The sequence below is a fragment of the Hemitrygon akajei genome, chromosome 29, assembly GCF_048418815.1.
Source record: "Hemitrygon akajei chromosome 29, sHemAka1.3, whole genome shotgun sequence".
Classification (NCBI taxonomy): Eukaryota; Metazoa; Chordata; class Chondrichthyes; order Myliobatiformes; family Dasyatidae; genus Hemitrygon; species Hemitrygon akajei.
The window spans coordinates 14047102-14064426 of record NC_133152.1 but is presented as its reverse complement, the minus strand read 5'-3'; the positions used below and the strand labels follow the sequence as shown (position 1 = coordinate 14064426).

The following is a 17325-nucleotide window of genomic DNA, read 5'->3' as shown; positions in this document are numbered from 1 at the left end:
AAAAGAAATTCAGTTAGCAGCAGTTCTGTGAGTGAAAACACCTTATTAATGAAAGAAGTCAGAGGAGAATGGTAAGACTGGTTGAAGGTAAGAGTGACTGAAATAACCATACTTTACAACAGTGGTGTACAAAAGAGCATCTGAGTGCACAACATGTCAAACCTTGAAGTGGATGGGCTACAAAAGCAGAAGGCCACTCAGTGGCCACTTTATTAGCTATAGGAGATGGCTGATAAATGGCCACTGGGTATATTTTGGGCATCGTGGGACAATATGGGAAGTTAGACAGTTGCCAGAGTGGGAATGGGATAGAGAATTAAAATGATGAGTGACTGGAAGCCTTATGGACTGAATAGAGATTTACTGCCAAGCTGTTAAATCTGCATTTGGTTACTCCAATGTAGAGGAGACCTTAGTGTGAACGTTCAATGAAATATGTTAAATTTGGAAAAAAAGTGTGACTTGCTTCTCCTAGAAGGTCCGTTTGGGTTCCTGGATGTTGGTTAAAATGGAAGTTGTTGGATCTACTGTGGCTATATAGGAAGGTGTTATAAAGAGAAATGGTTAGTGGAGGGAAACGTCCTTTTATCATGCTCAAAGGGGCAGAATCAAGGATGTGTCTGGTGGTGGAATCCCACTGGAGGTGGCATTAGTAGATCCATTAATGTTGAAGCTGAAGTTATGAAATTGAGAACAAGGGAAATCCCAACTTTGCTGTGGCTAGGACATTGGTGTTGGGATGAGAACAGAAATGCAGAAAACAAAAGATATGTTTGATGTACAGATTTAATTTAGAAAGTTGATTTGTATTTTGGTTTTCATTTGTCCTTTTGGTCCAAGTGTAATTGTCAATAACTGGAAATGTAAAAGTTGAAACTGTTGGGAAATGAGAAATATGAGGTAATTTCTATTGCAGTCTAGTGAGCTGGCCTCTAATGGCCTGTACAAGAAAAGGGTCTTTCCGTGCCATTCTCCCACACTCTCTTTCTAGTAATTCCCATCTGTCTCCCTCATTTTCCCCCTCCTTTATAAGCTGGTTTTGCAAAGTCCATGACTGCCTTCTTGCAACATTGAGACTGGCTTTGTGACTATGCAACTGTAAAAACCACACGTTCACATTTATCTCTATTTGTAGCATTAGTTCGTTGTTATGAATGCCTTGGCATTCAGCTAAACAACAATAATTTATTGTTTCCCCATTTTTCGAGTCATGGAGTGTATTCACATTCAGATAACCATGTACACCTACCAGGATTATTTTACCAACAAAATTAATTCATAACCTTGTATATAATTCCTCCATTCAAGGACTAGAATCCTTACAGTAATTGTACAACTCAATTATGTGAGGCAACATTTGCATGTAATGGCTGGACAATCCTGGCAAAGCTGCATGCTCAGTTTGCTTACAGCTCTCCTTTAAAGGCAGTAGGATGAAATCTGTTCTCTTGCCTCAGAACATCTGTAGGTGTTGCTTTGCAATATGAGTGTTTTTCTCCTCCTGTCCCATTAAATTATACAGTGGACAGTGGTGGCATTACAAACGTAAAAATTAAGAGTAGATGTAGGGCATTCAGCTTGTTAAGCCTGTTCCTTCATTCAATAGGATCATGGCTGATTTGAATATATCCTCAACTCAATTCCTACCTATTTCTATTAATCTTTGGTTTTATTATAGGTAGACTGAAGAGCACAAAGAAAATACAAATTATGCTTTTGTAGAGTAAAACACAATATGGAAATATAACTTCTAAAGTACAGTTTAAAAGTAGATTTTTTATTTAAACTTTCAATAATTTGAATAGATGAGCCTGATTAATGTAAAGATTAGATATTATTGTTGAATTACTTAATATAATTAATTAGTCTGATGTATTTAAGATGTCTTCAAGGTGCCTAAGTTTTCAGTCCTTGGAATTAAAGAATTTATCTCAGGAGTAACATAGAAAATGTGAAATTTATGCCAAGTAAATTATGCCAAATACTCTTATGCGGAGTATTTCTCTTCATTGCTTAATCATTGTCGTTTTATAATGCTGTACAGTCTGTATTTGGGAACTGATAACTCCATTGCATTTCAATGCTCAGTGGTTAACGATGATTTGTTGGTGTTGGAAATTGATTTTTCATTTGATTTAGTCGTAAAGTAATTATGGTGAGCTGACATTGAAATTCAATTAGTGTTATAAATATAAAAATACTCAGATATAATATGATTAATAGCAATAACCACATGATACTTTTGAAATGAAGAACAAAATTAGGCATTCTTGCCAAACTTGTTTGTAATATTGAAAAATATTAAGTGAGGTTTAATATATGGTATATTTCATTGAACATCTATATACTTATGATAGTTGTAGTATTAAAATGTGAAATATGTAGACCTACTGTTGCAATATTGGGGTTATATAATTATTTACAAACATGCGTTGGTCTTTTTCAGTGGTCTTCTGTGTATAAATTCATAACTATGTCCTTCAGCCTGCCTAGTTGTGGCAGGCACCAGTTGTATTTCTCATCGCCCAGCATGTGAAATGGATTAGGAATTGACAGATTATAGAAAATAACCATTTTGGAAAATTGAAGACCTCACCAGTTTCTATCATATATTAATCCATTGTGCCTTAAAGACAAATGATAAGGTCAGGTAATTGAAATTTTGTTGGTTTGTTTTCATTCTTGGATTCCTAAAGGGAAATCTGGCATTATCACCTCTTTACTCTTGCCTTTATTATTGTATTCATGATGGCTTGCTGTCTCCATGAAGTTACAGGCCTATTTAAAAACCACCTTCAGTGTCAGGTATTTGAATTTGCCATGGATGCTTGTTGTCCTAGAGCAATTTTTCAATACCAACCTAAACTAAGAATTATTTCAATGTACTTTTTTCAGTACATTTAATAAATGTACTTCTAAGAGCTATTCACCATCCTAAATTAAAGTTAATAGCTACTTATTTTTTCTCTCTGAAAACTTTAGGTTGAACCTCTTCCATGGCACTCCAAGAGCATTGTTGCATCCAGCATTAGAAGACCCTATTGAGAGTAAGTCAAAGTTCTTTTTCCTGTTCAAGATCCCTGTTTCATCTATTGATGCAGATGAACATTGAGTATAAATTACTGTCATAATATATAAGCATTTAATTTATTTGAAAGCTCTGACAAATAAGGAGAAAGTGTGGTTGATATTCTGCCCCACCATTCTCTGATTCTCCGAGCTGCCACGTTGGTTGAAAACTCTGCCTTTGGTTTTGGTTCCATTGCCTCTAGTCGATGTATACCTCTGGAAGAAGTGGAAAGGCTGTCATGTGGCCTCTATAGTTCAAGCATCTGGAAAGGCACAGTCAGCTTACGTTTTGGAGCTTGGCCCTTAAAGGCATAATTCATACTGAAAAATATATATTTATTTGAAAATGAAAGTAGCATATACTCACCAGTTTAACCTGTGTTAAGTGTTTTATTAATAATGGAATTATAATATTTTTCAGAAATGTGAAGAGTTTGCAATTCCATTAGCAATACTTTAATGATGAATAAATGAGTTTCATTGACCTTTCAAACTTTTTTTTAACAGTTCTTCATATGAATGTTGTATAATGTCTTACAAAGTATCCCAACCCGAATCAATCATTTGCATTCCACTTCAACCCACTGGAAAACATTATTTTTTGGAATTAAGGCCAGGGAGAGACATCTGAGAAATAAATAGGTGGGCTTTTATAGGAGGCATTTCTTTCTCTTACAGAGACAAAGAAAGTAATTGATTGATGAGAAATAGAATGTGAGTATTTCCACTCAGAGCTTGCAAGGGTTTGGAATTCACTGGTTGACAGGATGGGAGAGGCAGCATTCACCCACATTTAAAAAAAAAACACAACTCACTCATGCTTTGAATCAGTTTTGGAAGAGTTTGTGTTCCAGAATGGTGAGAAATTTCTGTGTATGTGATGAAATTGTATTGAAATTGTAGCTGAAATTTCATTGGCACAGGCTAACCATTCAAAACTGACGGTTTTCTAAACTCGTCTAGATAAGGAAGACCTATTTTCCTGGTTCAGATCAATGTGAGGATTATTTCATTGACCCTGAGCTGTGTAAGGGCCTTGAATGGATGGAGTTGCTCCACCCATAAAATTCTTCTGCAAATACCTCATCATTTTCAGAGCAAAAAAAAATCAGTAAAAGAATTCAAGAATAATTAAAAGAAATTAACAGTAAAGTCAAGTTTAAGTTCTAACTAATCAAAACATTAAACTACTAATTTGAAGAACATATCTCCCCTTTGTTTTTGTTTCTCCATTTTGATGTCTGTTTTGTCAAGAATAATCTTTCTATTGCTGGATTTGCTTTTATTTCAGCAGTTGAGGTAATATTTAATGGTATGGATATCTTCCAGGTTCTAGTGATTCATTACTATGATTAGTAGCTCTAAAATAATGTCGGTACTATTTGAATGAGCTACATGGGCTGACAGGGAAAATGTATCATCTATCTCAAAACACCCTGGAATACTTCAGTTCTTAGTTCCGCAGCAATTACCAAATTTTAAAATGTATAAACGTAACATTCATTGGTGACCATGGGTTCATAAAATCACAAATTTATTGTTTGATTGAAAAAATTCAGTGGGGAAGGCTTACTTCCACTCTACTAAAGAAACAGATTTTGGAAAATGGATCTGAATAGATTTTATGCAAATAATTTTTCAAGTGATGTCTCAGGAATGCTTCAGATCCACAGAGTAGCAGCAGCATCTTGAATGTGCATGAAGATTAGGTGCAGGGAATATCACAGTCATACCTGACAGCATTGTGCTCTTTTCACTACATTAGTTTTCAACTACAGTAACTAGCCCTGAATCTGCAACTCCATTCCAGGGTTAATCCCCTGAGTTAACCATCTCCCTACTGTATGTCCAGTGCTGCTGTGGACCACAGCATATTCCGCTTCGTTGCTTATTTCTGTGACCTGCCAGTAGTCTCAGGGAATCAGTTGAAGCACCTTGTAATTTTGTAAGCCTCCCCTGAAACTGAATGGGAAATGTTGGCTCATGGGAAAGAATTATATTACCTTTTTTTAAACACTTTGCACCATGACAACAGATGAGTCTGGACCTCACTAATTGTTAGCCCTTTGAGTACAGCAGGCTAGCTGTACTGAGGCAACCTTGTCATGTTGAAGTGCTGGGAATTTGGGAAGTAAAAGCATGGTTTAGTATAGATGACTAATGATTTCAGGACTAATGATAATGGAAAATCTGCCTCAATGTGCTTTATTGTTCTAAATTTAGGATTGGATTAGATTTAAATTGGTTATTGCCACATATACCAGGGTTCAATGAAATTCTGTGTTCACATGAAGCTCAGCATGAACAGTATACATAATAGTAATGAATACTATGACTAGCAGAATGGTGAAAAGATTTTGCAGCAATCTGAAGTATTGCAAAAAAAAAATAATGGTGACAATAGTAGAATAACCATAAAGGTAGAGTTATGAATATGAGAACACGGTAGCACCACTGGGAAAGAGGTATGAAAAAGGTGATTGGTTTGGGAGTCAAAGTCAAATCAAAATAAATTTATTATCAACTAATGTATATGTTCCCATAAACTACCTTGAGATTCATTTATTGCAGGCATTTGCAGGAAAATAAAATGATACAATAGAATTTATTAAAAACTATACATAAATAAATTATAACAGCTACAGTACAGAGAGTGCACAGCAGGTAGACAGATCAAAAGTCAATCTTATGCTAAGGTACTGTTCAATAGTCTTTAAACAGTGCGATAGTTTGTCATTGAGCTTGATGGTACGTGCTTTCAAACTTTTCTATCTCCTTCCTGATGATTGGGGGAGAAGAGAGAATAATCAGGATAGGTGGGGTCTTTGATTGTGCTGGTTGCTTTACTGAGGCTGTGAGAAGTATAGAGTCTATATTAGGGGTGGAGAGGTTTCATTATGGTACGCTGAGCTATGTCTACAACTCTGCAGTTTCTTGCAGTTAAGTGCAGAACAGTTTCTGTACTAAGGTGTGACTCATCTGGAGAGGGCGCTTTTGATTAATAAATGGTGGGATTAAAGGGGACTTGCAAAGTTTCTTCAGCCTTCTGAGGAAGCAGAGATGCTGATGAGCTTTCTTGGCCATGGCATCATCTTGGTATTGATGCTGTTTACTCTAAGGAATTTGAAGCTCTCAATCTTCTTGATCTCAGCACTGTGGAAGTAGACAGGAGCATGTGCACCAACCTGCTTCCTGAAGCCAACAACCAGCTTTTTTGTTGTTCTCACAGTGAGAAAATGGTTGTTGTCATGACACCATGTCTGAAGCATCTCAGTCCTTTTCCTGTACTCAGCGTTTTCATTATTTGTGAAATGGTCCAATACGGTGCTATCATCTACAAATCTGGCTGCGCAGTCATGAGTGTATATGGAGTGCAGTAGGGGGCAGAGGACACAGCCTGTTAAGCACCAGTGTTGCTATCTGTCCTGACCGATTGGAGTCTTTTGGTAGAGAAGACATAGATCCAGTTGCAAAGGGAGATGTTAAAACCCAGTTTGGAGATGTTTGCTTATAGTATTGAATGTGGAGCTGTAGTCAATAAACTATAATCTAACATAGGCGTCTTTGCATGTTGAGATAATCAAGAGATGATGGAGGACCAGGGAGCTGGTGTCCGCTGTAGACTTGTTTCAAAGGTAGACAAGTTGCAGTGGATGGAGGTCACACTATGTATGTATCATTGAAATGCTATAATATGCAACTTAACATTGCAGGATCATCAAAAAGAAACTCCCACCTAGCAAAGACTTAAACTTATATGTAACTCTGTTTATTTGGGCACAGATGTGTCTTAACATGATGAATTTTTCTAGCATTTTGTTCTTATTTCTAATTTCCTGTATTTGCTATTTATTGTTTTTCTATCTGAGACCTTTTAACTGAACACAGTGGTCCAGATGTAGGGTCTTGACCTGAAATGATCCATTTATCCATTGAAATGATACAGTTCATTTCTTTCTGTACATGCTGCCTGACCAGCTGAATTCCTCCAGTATTTTGTGAATTGGTGCTGTTGGGTCTTGACCTAAAATGTTGACTTCAAACATGATACCACACACAAAATGCTGGTGGAACACAGCAGGCCAGGCAGCATCTATAGGAGAAGCGCTGTCAGGACGAAGGGTCTCGGCCCGAAATGTCGACAGTGCTTCTCCTATAGATGTTGCCTGGCCTGCTGTGTTCCACCAGCACTTTGTGTGTGTTGTTTGAATTTCCAGCATCTGCAGATTTCCTCATGTTTGCTCTTCAAACATGATAGTTGGTTCCTGCATTCACCATATGCCATGTTTTAGTTAAGTTGTTAACTGACGAACTAAAACAATGTAGAATAGCAATAAAAAATGTTTAGTTTAGTTGAAAACTTGGTTATAAGTTAATTGTTATCAGAAGTACACCAGTTCCCAGTTTGGAGGCACAATTTAATTGAGTGAACATCAGAGATGACTGAAACTTTGATCTGCCACCTTCTTTGACTTCAGCTCACTTTGGGGCTAGTTTGACACTACAATTGTAAAATTGGTAGTGTTGGTACTTATTTTGTTCTGTCAAAGTCATTATGGGGAAATAAAGAGAAAGGATCTCCACAGAAACATTGATTGTTTATTCATCTCTATAGATGCTGCTCAACTTGCTGAGTTCCTCCAGCATTTTGTGTGCGTTGTTCAAGATTTCCAGTATCTGCAAATCTGTTATGAACACATTAATGTATATATTTTTATTATGCAATGTAGTTCAATATACAGTTCAATATGTAGTTCAATATTCTCAATATACAGAATCTGTATTGTAAACTATTTGCTTGGAACACTTTTGTTTACCAAACTATAAATTTAATGCTATATTTAGAGTTTATATGTTGCCAAATACAGAGAGTTGAGAAAAGAATTAGGACTGGAAGTTTCCTCACCATTGACATCTTAAAAGGTGGTGCCTCAAGAAGGCAGCAGCCATCATTAAGGACTCTCAGAACCTGCGACATGCCCTCATCTCATTACTACAACAGGGAGAAGTACAAGAGCCTGAAGGCTTATATTCAATGTTTTAGGAACAGCTTTACCTCTGCCATCAGTCTTTCTGTTCCATGAAATCAACCTTGCTTGTTTGTCTATCTGTAATCTTGTAATTCTTTTGTCTTGCACTGTACTGCTGTCACAAAACAATATATTACACAAAATTTGTCAATGATAATAAGCCTGATTCTGATTCGGATTCATTCCATCATCTTTGAGTGAATGGTTTACAAAGTAGTAAAATTCTTGAAACTATGTGAAAAATGTAATCAATTGAAAATAGGAAATACTAACCATTAATTATATTAGTTGTGTGTTAATTCATTAGCCTTTTCAATATTGACTTATTACATAATAGTTGTATTGAATCAGTCTGCATGTGATGAATACCTCCATTTAAAAACAATTGCTTAAATGTCAGCAGTAATAGGAACTTGGAAGTGTTAGATCCATCTATGAGACCATTGTAAATTATAATTTAGGTGCATAAGAGCTGTACATACCAGGTTCAAAGTAAAGTTAGTATCAAAGTATGTATATATCACCATGCACAATCCAGAGATTAATTCTCTTGCAGGCATGCTCAAAAAATCCATAATAGAATAATAACTATAATTGAATCAATGAAAGACTGAAAGGCCAAGTTGAGGCAATCTGTGCAAAGAAAGAAGTTATATTTATTGCTTTTTTATTTATTATTATGATTATGACATAAAGAGTCCTTGAAAGTGAGTCCCTAGGTTGTGGGAACATTTCAATGATTAAAGTGTTGAGTGAAGTTGTCCCCTTTTGGTTCAAAAGTCTGAGGGTTGAGGGGTAATAACTGTTTCTGAACCTGGTGGTGTGAGTCCTGATGCTCCTGTACCACCTTCCTGATGGTAGCAGTGAGAAGAGAGCATGTTCTGGGTGGTGGGGGACGCTGCTTTCCTCTGATAACACTTCATGTAGATGTGCTCAGTGGTGTAGTGGACTTTACCTGTGATGGACTGAGCCATATCCATTACTTCTGAGAATAGTGATTAGTGTAAATACTGAGAGGCTGTTTTCTCAAGCTGCAAAATCTCAAAGTTAAGGTTGTAGTCTCGACACAGGGTATGGGCACTTTGGACTGAAGAAAGGGAAAAATTCTTGTATGCTTTTGGTTGTAGATGCTTCGCCAATGAATATTTACGAAGTGTGATAGGGGTAAGGGTTGGTTGGGGTGTATTATCTTAAGGCACAGGATCAGCCAAGATCATTGAATTAGTTCAATACTCTATTAATACCTAAAGATTTATTTCCACTTTTAGAGTTTTTATCGTTGTAAGATAAAAGGTAAATTTTGTAGTAGAATGTTTACACTATTTTGTGAGGTTTCTCTTGGCATAGCTTTGATAGCCTCATCAATTTGTTCAATTTCACTCTAGAATATTAAGTGTAATTTATTCTAGAAGTCTCTGTATGAAGTATAATGCCACTTATTAAGTTCATTCAGCTTAAATCCATCTAGTAATTTGGTACAGGTAAAGATGATAGAAATGTAGAAGATCTCCTTCTGCCTTTGCACAGGAAAACATAGTTTACTACTAGAATGTGGGAAGATAATGACTCAGTTTCCTATTTTTTGACAATGAAATGGATGCTGAACATCATCCAAATTTTCAGTTTAATGTTAAATGTTACCAATGGATGAAATTACTTTTTCTTGCCAAGATATGAATCTGCTTTTCCAGCAGGTGGCAATATTATCACTGAAACTCAGCACAGCTAAATTATGACTGAAACTTTCTCAGTCTAAATATTCCTCCTTGACTACTTTATACTTTTGATTTTTATTTCCCTCGTTTGAATTGCAGCACATCTTTGAACTCTTATAATCAAAAGAAAGTTTGACTGCAGTTTTACTTGGTGAAGTTGCACATTTAAAATATGAAAACACTGAACATTTTTCCACATATGCACTCAGTGGCCACTTTAATATGTACCCCTGCTTGTTAATGCAAATATCTAATCAGCCTATCATGTGACAGTAACTCAATGCAGAGAAGCATGCAAATATTGGTAAGAGGATCAGTTGTTGTTCAGACTGAACATTAGAATGGAGCAGAAATGTGATCTAAGTGACTTTGACTGTGGAATGATTTTTGGTCCAGATAGGATGGTTTGAGTATCTCAGTATCATGCACAACAGTCTCGAGTTTACAGAGGATGGTGTGACAAACAAAAAAAATCCAATAAATTCAAGTTCAAATTATCATTCAACTATACATTAATGAATACAGCCAAATGAAACAGTGTTCCTTTGGGATCAAGGTGAAAAACACAGTACCAACAGACATGCATGGCACAAGGCACATATCACATATATCAGATAGCAGTAAACATATGGTCACACAAAAATATATATAGTCCAAGTCCCTGAGAGAGGTGTCCTGTGAATTGATGCTGTATGGGTGTTGTCAGTAAGAACGAGCTGTTCTTAGCAATGTGCTGATGAATGTATACATCAGTGCATGCAATCCAGCTTGTTTTCCACTGAGTGACCACTTGAGAGCAGCACTGACAGCCTGGGCCAGTCCCCAAGCCAGCATGGATGTTGTGCCACACCACCTCTGGCATGGCCCCCCTTGGACCGTTGCATCAACCGAGGCCACACAACTCCCCCTGCCTTTGGTCTTCCCAATAAATAAGTGAACCGGACTCGTAGTATTTTACATTACCGATGTCCAACAGGGCCTTGCGATTGCAAGAAGGAAGTCCAAGCCAATCACTCACAGTTAGGCTGCACACTGCCTTTGCGCACTGACTCCAATGCCTTTTTGGCAGACAACAACAGTCCAGCTGCTCTGCCGACAAGCAACTCGCTTCTGGAGTAGACCTACAGTACTTGAAGTTCTTAATGTCTGGTGTTGTCTTGCGGTTATAAAATATGTATTTAAAAAAGACAAAAACATCTTTGCTTGTCACTGGAGAGGCAGCTGCATCTAAGTGCACTGCCATCTTACTGGAATTCCGTGGGTGAAAATGTTTATTAATGAGAGGTGAGAGGAGAATGGCCAGACTGGTTCAAGCTAACAGGACGGCAACAGTAACTGAAATGACCACATGTTACAGTATGTTCGTGGTCTTCTGCTGCTGTAGCTTGTTCAGTAGCAATACATACTAAATGTATGTATTGAATTAGTAAACAATGTGCAAGATTGCTCAGATGGTGGGTTAAATGGATTTGGAACCAAATGTTGATATGATAAGCTATTGGAATAAATTTGAAAGAATCAAAATCCCTTCATTTTTGGATTATGAAATATGCCCAGGGCTACAGAGGAAGACAATTCAACAAAGTATGTTTAAAGTGAAAAGTTTGTTGCTTGCATTTGACTATTAGTTTTATTTCATCTTTATATATTTTAATTGATGATTTTAGAGATGCAAAGCTTTCTTTCCTATATTGCCATTGTTTTACACTTCCTTGTGTTTTCCATAGGATTGTTAATTCCACACCTGTTGACTTGAACAATACTAAGCAGTTAACAATGAATGTTTCATAACTGACACTGAACAAGTTCTTCCCAATGTAGTAGTGACTGGAGATTAAAAAAAAATTAAGAACCTTGCAGATGTTGGCCTCTGGCTGGATCAAAGACAGAGACCACGTACAGTGACCACTTGTTTATTAACTGCACATATTAAATTACTTTTATTATGCATTAAAGAGAAAGATACAAAATGTGTTATTACATAACCTACTTTTAAGTCCATAAGACATAGGAGTAGATTTAGGCCATTTAACCCATTGAGTCTGCTCTCCCATTGCATCATGGCTGATTTATTAACCCTCTCAATCCTCCTGCCTTCTCCCCATAGCCTTTGATGCTCTGACTCATCAAGAACCTATCAATTTCCACTTTAAATATACCCAGTGACCTGGCCTCCACAGCCATCTGTGGCAGTAAGTTCCACAGATTGACCATCCTTTGGCTAAAGAAATTCTTCCTCATCTCTAGCCTAAACCAATGTCCCTCTATTCTCATGCTGTGCCCTCTGATCCTAGATTCAGTCACTGTAGAAAACATCCTTTCCGTTCTTCTAAACTCAAATGAGCATAGACCAGAACCATCAAATGTTCTTCATATTAACCCTTTTATTCCCAGAATTATTCTCGTGAACCTACTCTGGACACACTCCAATGTCAACACATCTTTTAGAAAAGGAGCCCAACAATGCCCACAATACTCTTAAGTGCAGTCTGATCAATGCCATATAAAGCCTTGGCATTATAGCCTTGTTTTCATATTCTAATCCTCTTGAAATGAATGCTGACATTGCATTTGCCTTTCTTACCACTAACTCAATTTGCAAGTTAACCTTTAGGGAATCCTGTACAAAGACTCACAGGTTCCTTTGTGTCTCCGTTTTTTGTATTTTCTCTCCATTTAAAAAATAGTCAGCACTTTCATTTTTTCTACCAAAGTGCACGACATATACTTCCTGACACTATTTTCCATCTGCCATTTCTTTGTCCATTTTCCTAAATCCATGTCCTTCTGTAGTCTCTGTACTTCCTCAAAACAACCTGCCCCTCCATCTGTCTTCATATCATTTGCAAACTTTGCAACAAAGCCATCAATTTCATCATCCGAATCATTGTGAAAAGGATTAGTTCCAACACAGACTCCTTGGAACACCACAAGTCGCCAGCAACCAACCAGAAAACGCTCTGTTTATTTTTCTGCCAGTTAGGCAATCTTCTATCCACGCTATTATCTTCCCTATAATACCATGAGCTCTTAACATGTTAAGTAGCCTCAGGTGTGTACCTTTTCAAAGGCATTCTGAAAATGCATGTAAACAACATCCACTGACTCTCCTTTGTCTATTGTGCCTGTTATTTCGTCAGAGAATTCCAACAGATTTGTCAGGCATAATATCCCCTTATGGAAATCATAGTGACATAGGCCTATTTTATCCAAGTACTCTGAATGATACCATGATTGGAGTTACATTTGCAATTTTCCCAAACCTCTGGAACCATTAATCTAGTGAATCTTGAAAGATCATTACCAAGGTCATCGAGCTGCAGATCCAGTTTGATGCCACACTGGGAGAAAACTATTCACAAGGATTCGTGAATATCAAATAGCTGTAAAACAACATGACCAGCTCTCCCTAGTCTCTACCCGTGAAATCAAGAGGGACGCAAATTCGACCGGGCATCAGTGAAAGTCATGGCGCAAACAAACTCCTGGCATGCAAAGGAATTCCAAGAAGTATGGTTTGCCCTGAACGATTCTGTAAACATCGATGTAGACCTTAATCCTATTTATGAGTCCATGTGGGCAAAATTCCAGACCACAATGCACAAAATTTGCCACACAACCAATCAGCGATAAGATTTTCTCTCCACATCACAATTGAGTTTCCGAAATGGCAACCAATCAGCTGATTTATAAGTATATAAAGGCCAAGCAGTTGGAGGGCACACCGCTAGATTAGTGCATTGATGATGTCTACTCATGTGGTGACGAAAAGTTTACAAGTGTATTGCCAAGATTGGAGAACAACTCAACCCAACCAGCAACCACCTAAGCTACACATTTTCTGAATCATATCCAACCCCAATACCTGTCTCCTGCAACTTAAGGGTGACTACCTCCTATCTAACACCTCCTCATTCTCCTGTATGAGTCAAAGGTCATTGAGCTGCAGTTGCAGTTTCTTAACATGGTCTCCAAGGAGCTGCAGCTTGATGCACTTCATGCAGATGCAGTTGGCAGGGAGACTGGAAGCCTCCCAGTGTTCCCAGGTCTCACACAAAGAATATACCCCTAATTCTGGATCCATTGTCAGTGCACTAGCTATGTACTAATAGACAAACAAAGAGGGGAAAAAAAACTTACTAGAAACTAACTTCGAACCTCCATCTGTACTTGCCCAAGCCTGTTCTTGCTGATACTTAAAAGGCAAACACGAGGAAATCTGCAGATGCTGGAAATTCAAGCAACACACGCAAAATGCTGGTGGAACGCAGCAGGCCAAGACCCTTCGTCAGGACTAACTGAAAGGAAAGATGGCAAGAGATTTGAAAGTAGGATGGGGAGGGGAAAACGCGAAATGATAAGAGAAGACCGGAGGGGGTGGGGTGAAGCTGAGAGCTGGAAAGTTGATTTGCAAAAGGGATACAGAGCTAGAGAAGGGAAAGGATCATGGGACGGGAGGCCTAGGGAGAATGAAAAGGGGAGGGGAGCACCAGAGGGAGATGGAGAACAGGCAGAGTGATGCTGATACTTGTTGAGCCAAAGCCCAATCTCTAACATTGGTTCACTCCCACAATGACTCTGTTTACACCTCTCTTTATTTATTGGCTTAAATAAAACTCACTGCTGAGGAGACTTAGTTTTCAAATGGCTCTCCCTCTGCAAGACGTTGCTCTCTCACTTGCTACTTCAAACAAATAAAATTTATATTAAACGTTTGCAACATGATGGATCATACCACTAGTTTGGTGTAGTACTATTGATATTTACCTCTTTTGAATACAGAAATTAACAACTTGCCAGCCAGCTTCTGCTGATGTTTTGTGGCTGTGCATCAGAATTGCTACATTTAACAGCACTTGCACTTGGCAATGACCCTACTGAACTTTCCTGAACCTGTTCTCTGAATTGATGAGGAAATCTATAGTGAAATAGTTTTTTCAAGTTACTGCATCTGACTTGAGAGCTTTTTAAAATAATTAAAATATTAAGTGAATTAATCATTTACTTTGTTAAATTTGAAAACTTCAAGTTTCAGCAAGTTTTGAATGGCATATTAGTCTAGCTGGTCATTGTCATCATGATTTCTTAAAAGTTTCTTAAAAACATTGTTATCTTGTAATGTTATAAATTTTAGATTGAGGTTATCAGTATGAACAAGCTGAACATTTTATAGCAACTTATATGATCATAGGAACTGCCTTAGTTGGATCCTGTCTTATCATTTACTGGACCTGTATTAGTAGAGGTAATTGTTGGAGAATATGATTTTAATTGCTTATTTTGTAGTTAGCTAAAAATAGTTATGACAATATGTGATCTCAAACTTCTCATGAATTTGTCTAACATGTTAAGATGTCAAGTGAATGTGTGATTTGGGAATAGGAATAGGTCATTCATTGATCTCACCTGAATTGATTCTAATCTCAACTCTGCATTCCCATCAAATTGTGATAACCATTTATCCTTTATTTATCAAGAACCAATGTATTTTTGCCCTAATTATGTTGTAAGACATGTTTCCACTGCTTAAAGAGGAGCTCCAAATATTTGTAACACTCTAAGAGGGGAAAAGTAAGTTGCTTCATATCTGTCTTAAATGAGTGAGCACTTATTTTTAAACAATGGCCACAGTTGTCAATTCACCTACAGGAGGAAACCTCCACCCCAAAGCATTCAGTGAGAGGTAGTGTTTGGTAGTATGCACTTATTGCATTCTTAAACTAATCTGTTTTCAGAGAGTGAAGTTGAATGATCCAATCAACTTTCCTAGATCTTTTCTTCCAGACTCCTGTGGGGAGCTGGTTCCTCCATTACTAAGTACATTCTGATTGTTAACAAGTTGTTAAATACCTCATCTTTAAATATGCAGACATGCCATTGTTAGAATGTAGGAGTAGGAAGTAGAGGCAAATTATTCTTCCTGTTTGTAACTGTATAGAGTTTTGGCCTAATGTAGTTTCTAAACTTTTGCTGCTCATTAATATATTTACTGAAAAATTACTAAATTGAATAAAAATTGAATGTTATGATCTTAATGGATTATTCAGACCCACATTGACCAAGAGATTTACCCAAAAAAACCATTAAGAGACCATTAGTAACCATTGCTTATTGATAACCTTTGCAACTTGATAAAATTTACTTGAACACGAATAGAATTATAAATGAAGGAGATATGCCATGAAACTGACCTGCCATGAGAATAGATTTCTGATGGAACATTCAGACCTCCATTTGGCTGCTTGCTGATTGTGAAGAACAAAATATGTATTTTTCATGATTATTTTAAAATGATGTTGCTTTGCAGAAGCAGAAAGATCTACTGAAATGTATCCCATTATTAACTAATGTTTCTTTTAGTTGAGGTATTAAAATGGAAATACCTTCAAATACATATTATTCATTTGAGTCCTGAAGAAGGGTCTCAGCCCGAAACATAGAAACAAAGAAAACCTACAGCACAATACAGGCCTTTAGGCCCACAAAACTGTGCTGAACATGTGCTGAAATTAACTAGGGTTACCCATAGCCATTTATTTTTCTGAGCTCCATGTACTTGTCCAGGAATCTCGCAAAAGACTCTATTGTATCCACCTCCACCACCGTCGCTGGCAGCCCATTCCAAGCACTCACCACTCTTTGGTGAAAAGAAACTTGCCCCTGACGTCTCCTCTGTACCTACTTCTAAGCACCTTAGACTGTGTCCTCTCGTGCTAGCCATTTCAGCCCTGGGAAAAAGCCTCTGATTATCCACACAGTCAATACCTCTCATCATCTTATACACCTCTATCAGGTCACCTCTCATCCTCTGTCACTCCAAGGAGAAAAGGCTGATTTCACTCAACCTGTTTTCATAAGGCATGCTCCCCAATCCAGGCAACATCCTTGTAAATCTCCTCTGCACCCTTTCTATGGTTTCCACATCCTTCCTGTTGTGAGGTGACCAGAACTGAGCATAGTATTCCAAGTGGGGTCTGACCAGGGTCCTATATAGCTGCAACGTTATCTCTTGGCTCTTAAACTCAGTCTCATGATTGATGAAGGCTAATGCACTGTATGCCTTCTTAACCACAGAGTCAACCTGCGCAGCAGCTTTGAGTGTCCTATGGACAGGGACCCCAAGATCCCTCTGATCCTCCACACTGCCAAGCGTCTTACCATTAATACTATATTCTGCCATCATATTTGACCTACCAAAATGAACCACCTCACACTTATCTGGGTTGAACTCCATCTGCCACTTCTCAGCCCAGTTCTGCATCCTATCAGTGTCCTGCTGTGACTTCTGACAGACCTCTGCACTATCCACAACACCCCCAACCTTTGTGTCATCAGCAAATTTACTAACCCATCCCTCCACTTCCTCATCCAGGTCATTTATAACAATAATGAAGAGAAGGGGTCTGAGAACAGATCCCTGAGGCACACCACTAGTCACTGACCTCCATGCAGAATATGACCCATCTACAACCACTCTTTGCCTTCTGTAGGCAAGCCAGTTCTGGATCCCA

At 37.8% G+C, this 17325-nt stretch overlaps 1 protein-coding gene across 1 annotated transcript in view; it reads left to right on the top strand.

The window, feature by feature from the left end:
- nphp4 (nephronophthisis 4) overlaps positions 1–17325 on the top strand; it is a 381887-nt gene that overhangs the window by 54400 nt on the left and 310162 nt on the right. The window contains exon 4 of the mRNA XM_073031685.1: positions 2983–3047. Coding sequence (XP_072887786.1) covers positions 2983–3047 — 65 coding nt within the window. The remainder of the gene's footprint in view (positions 1–2982; positions 3048–17325) is intronic.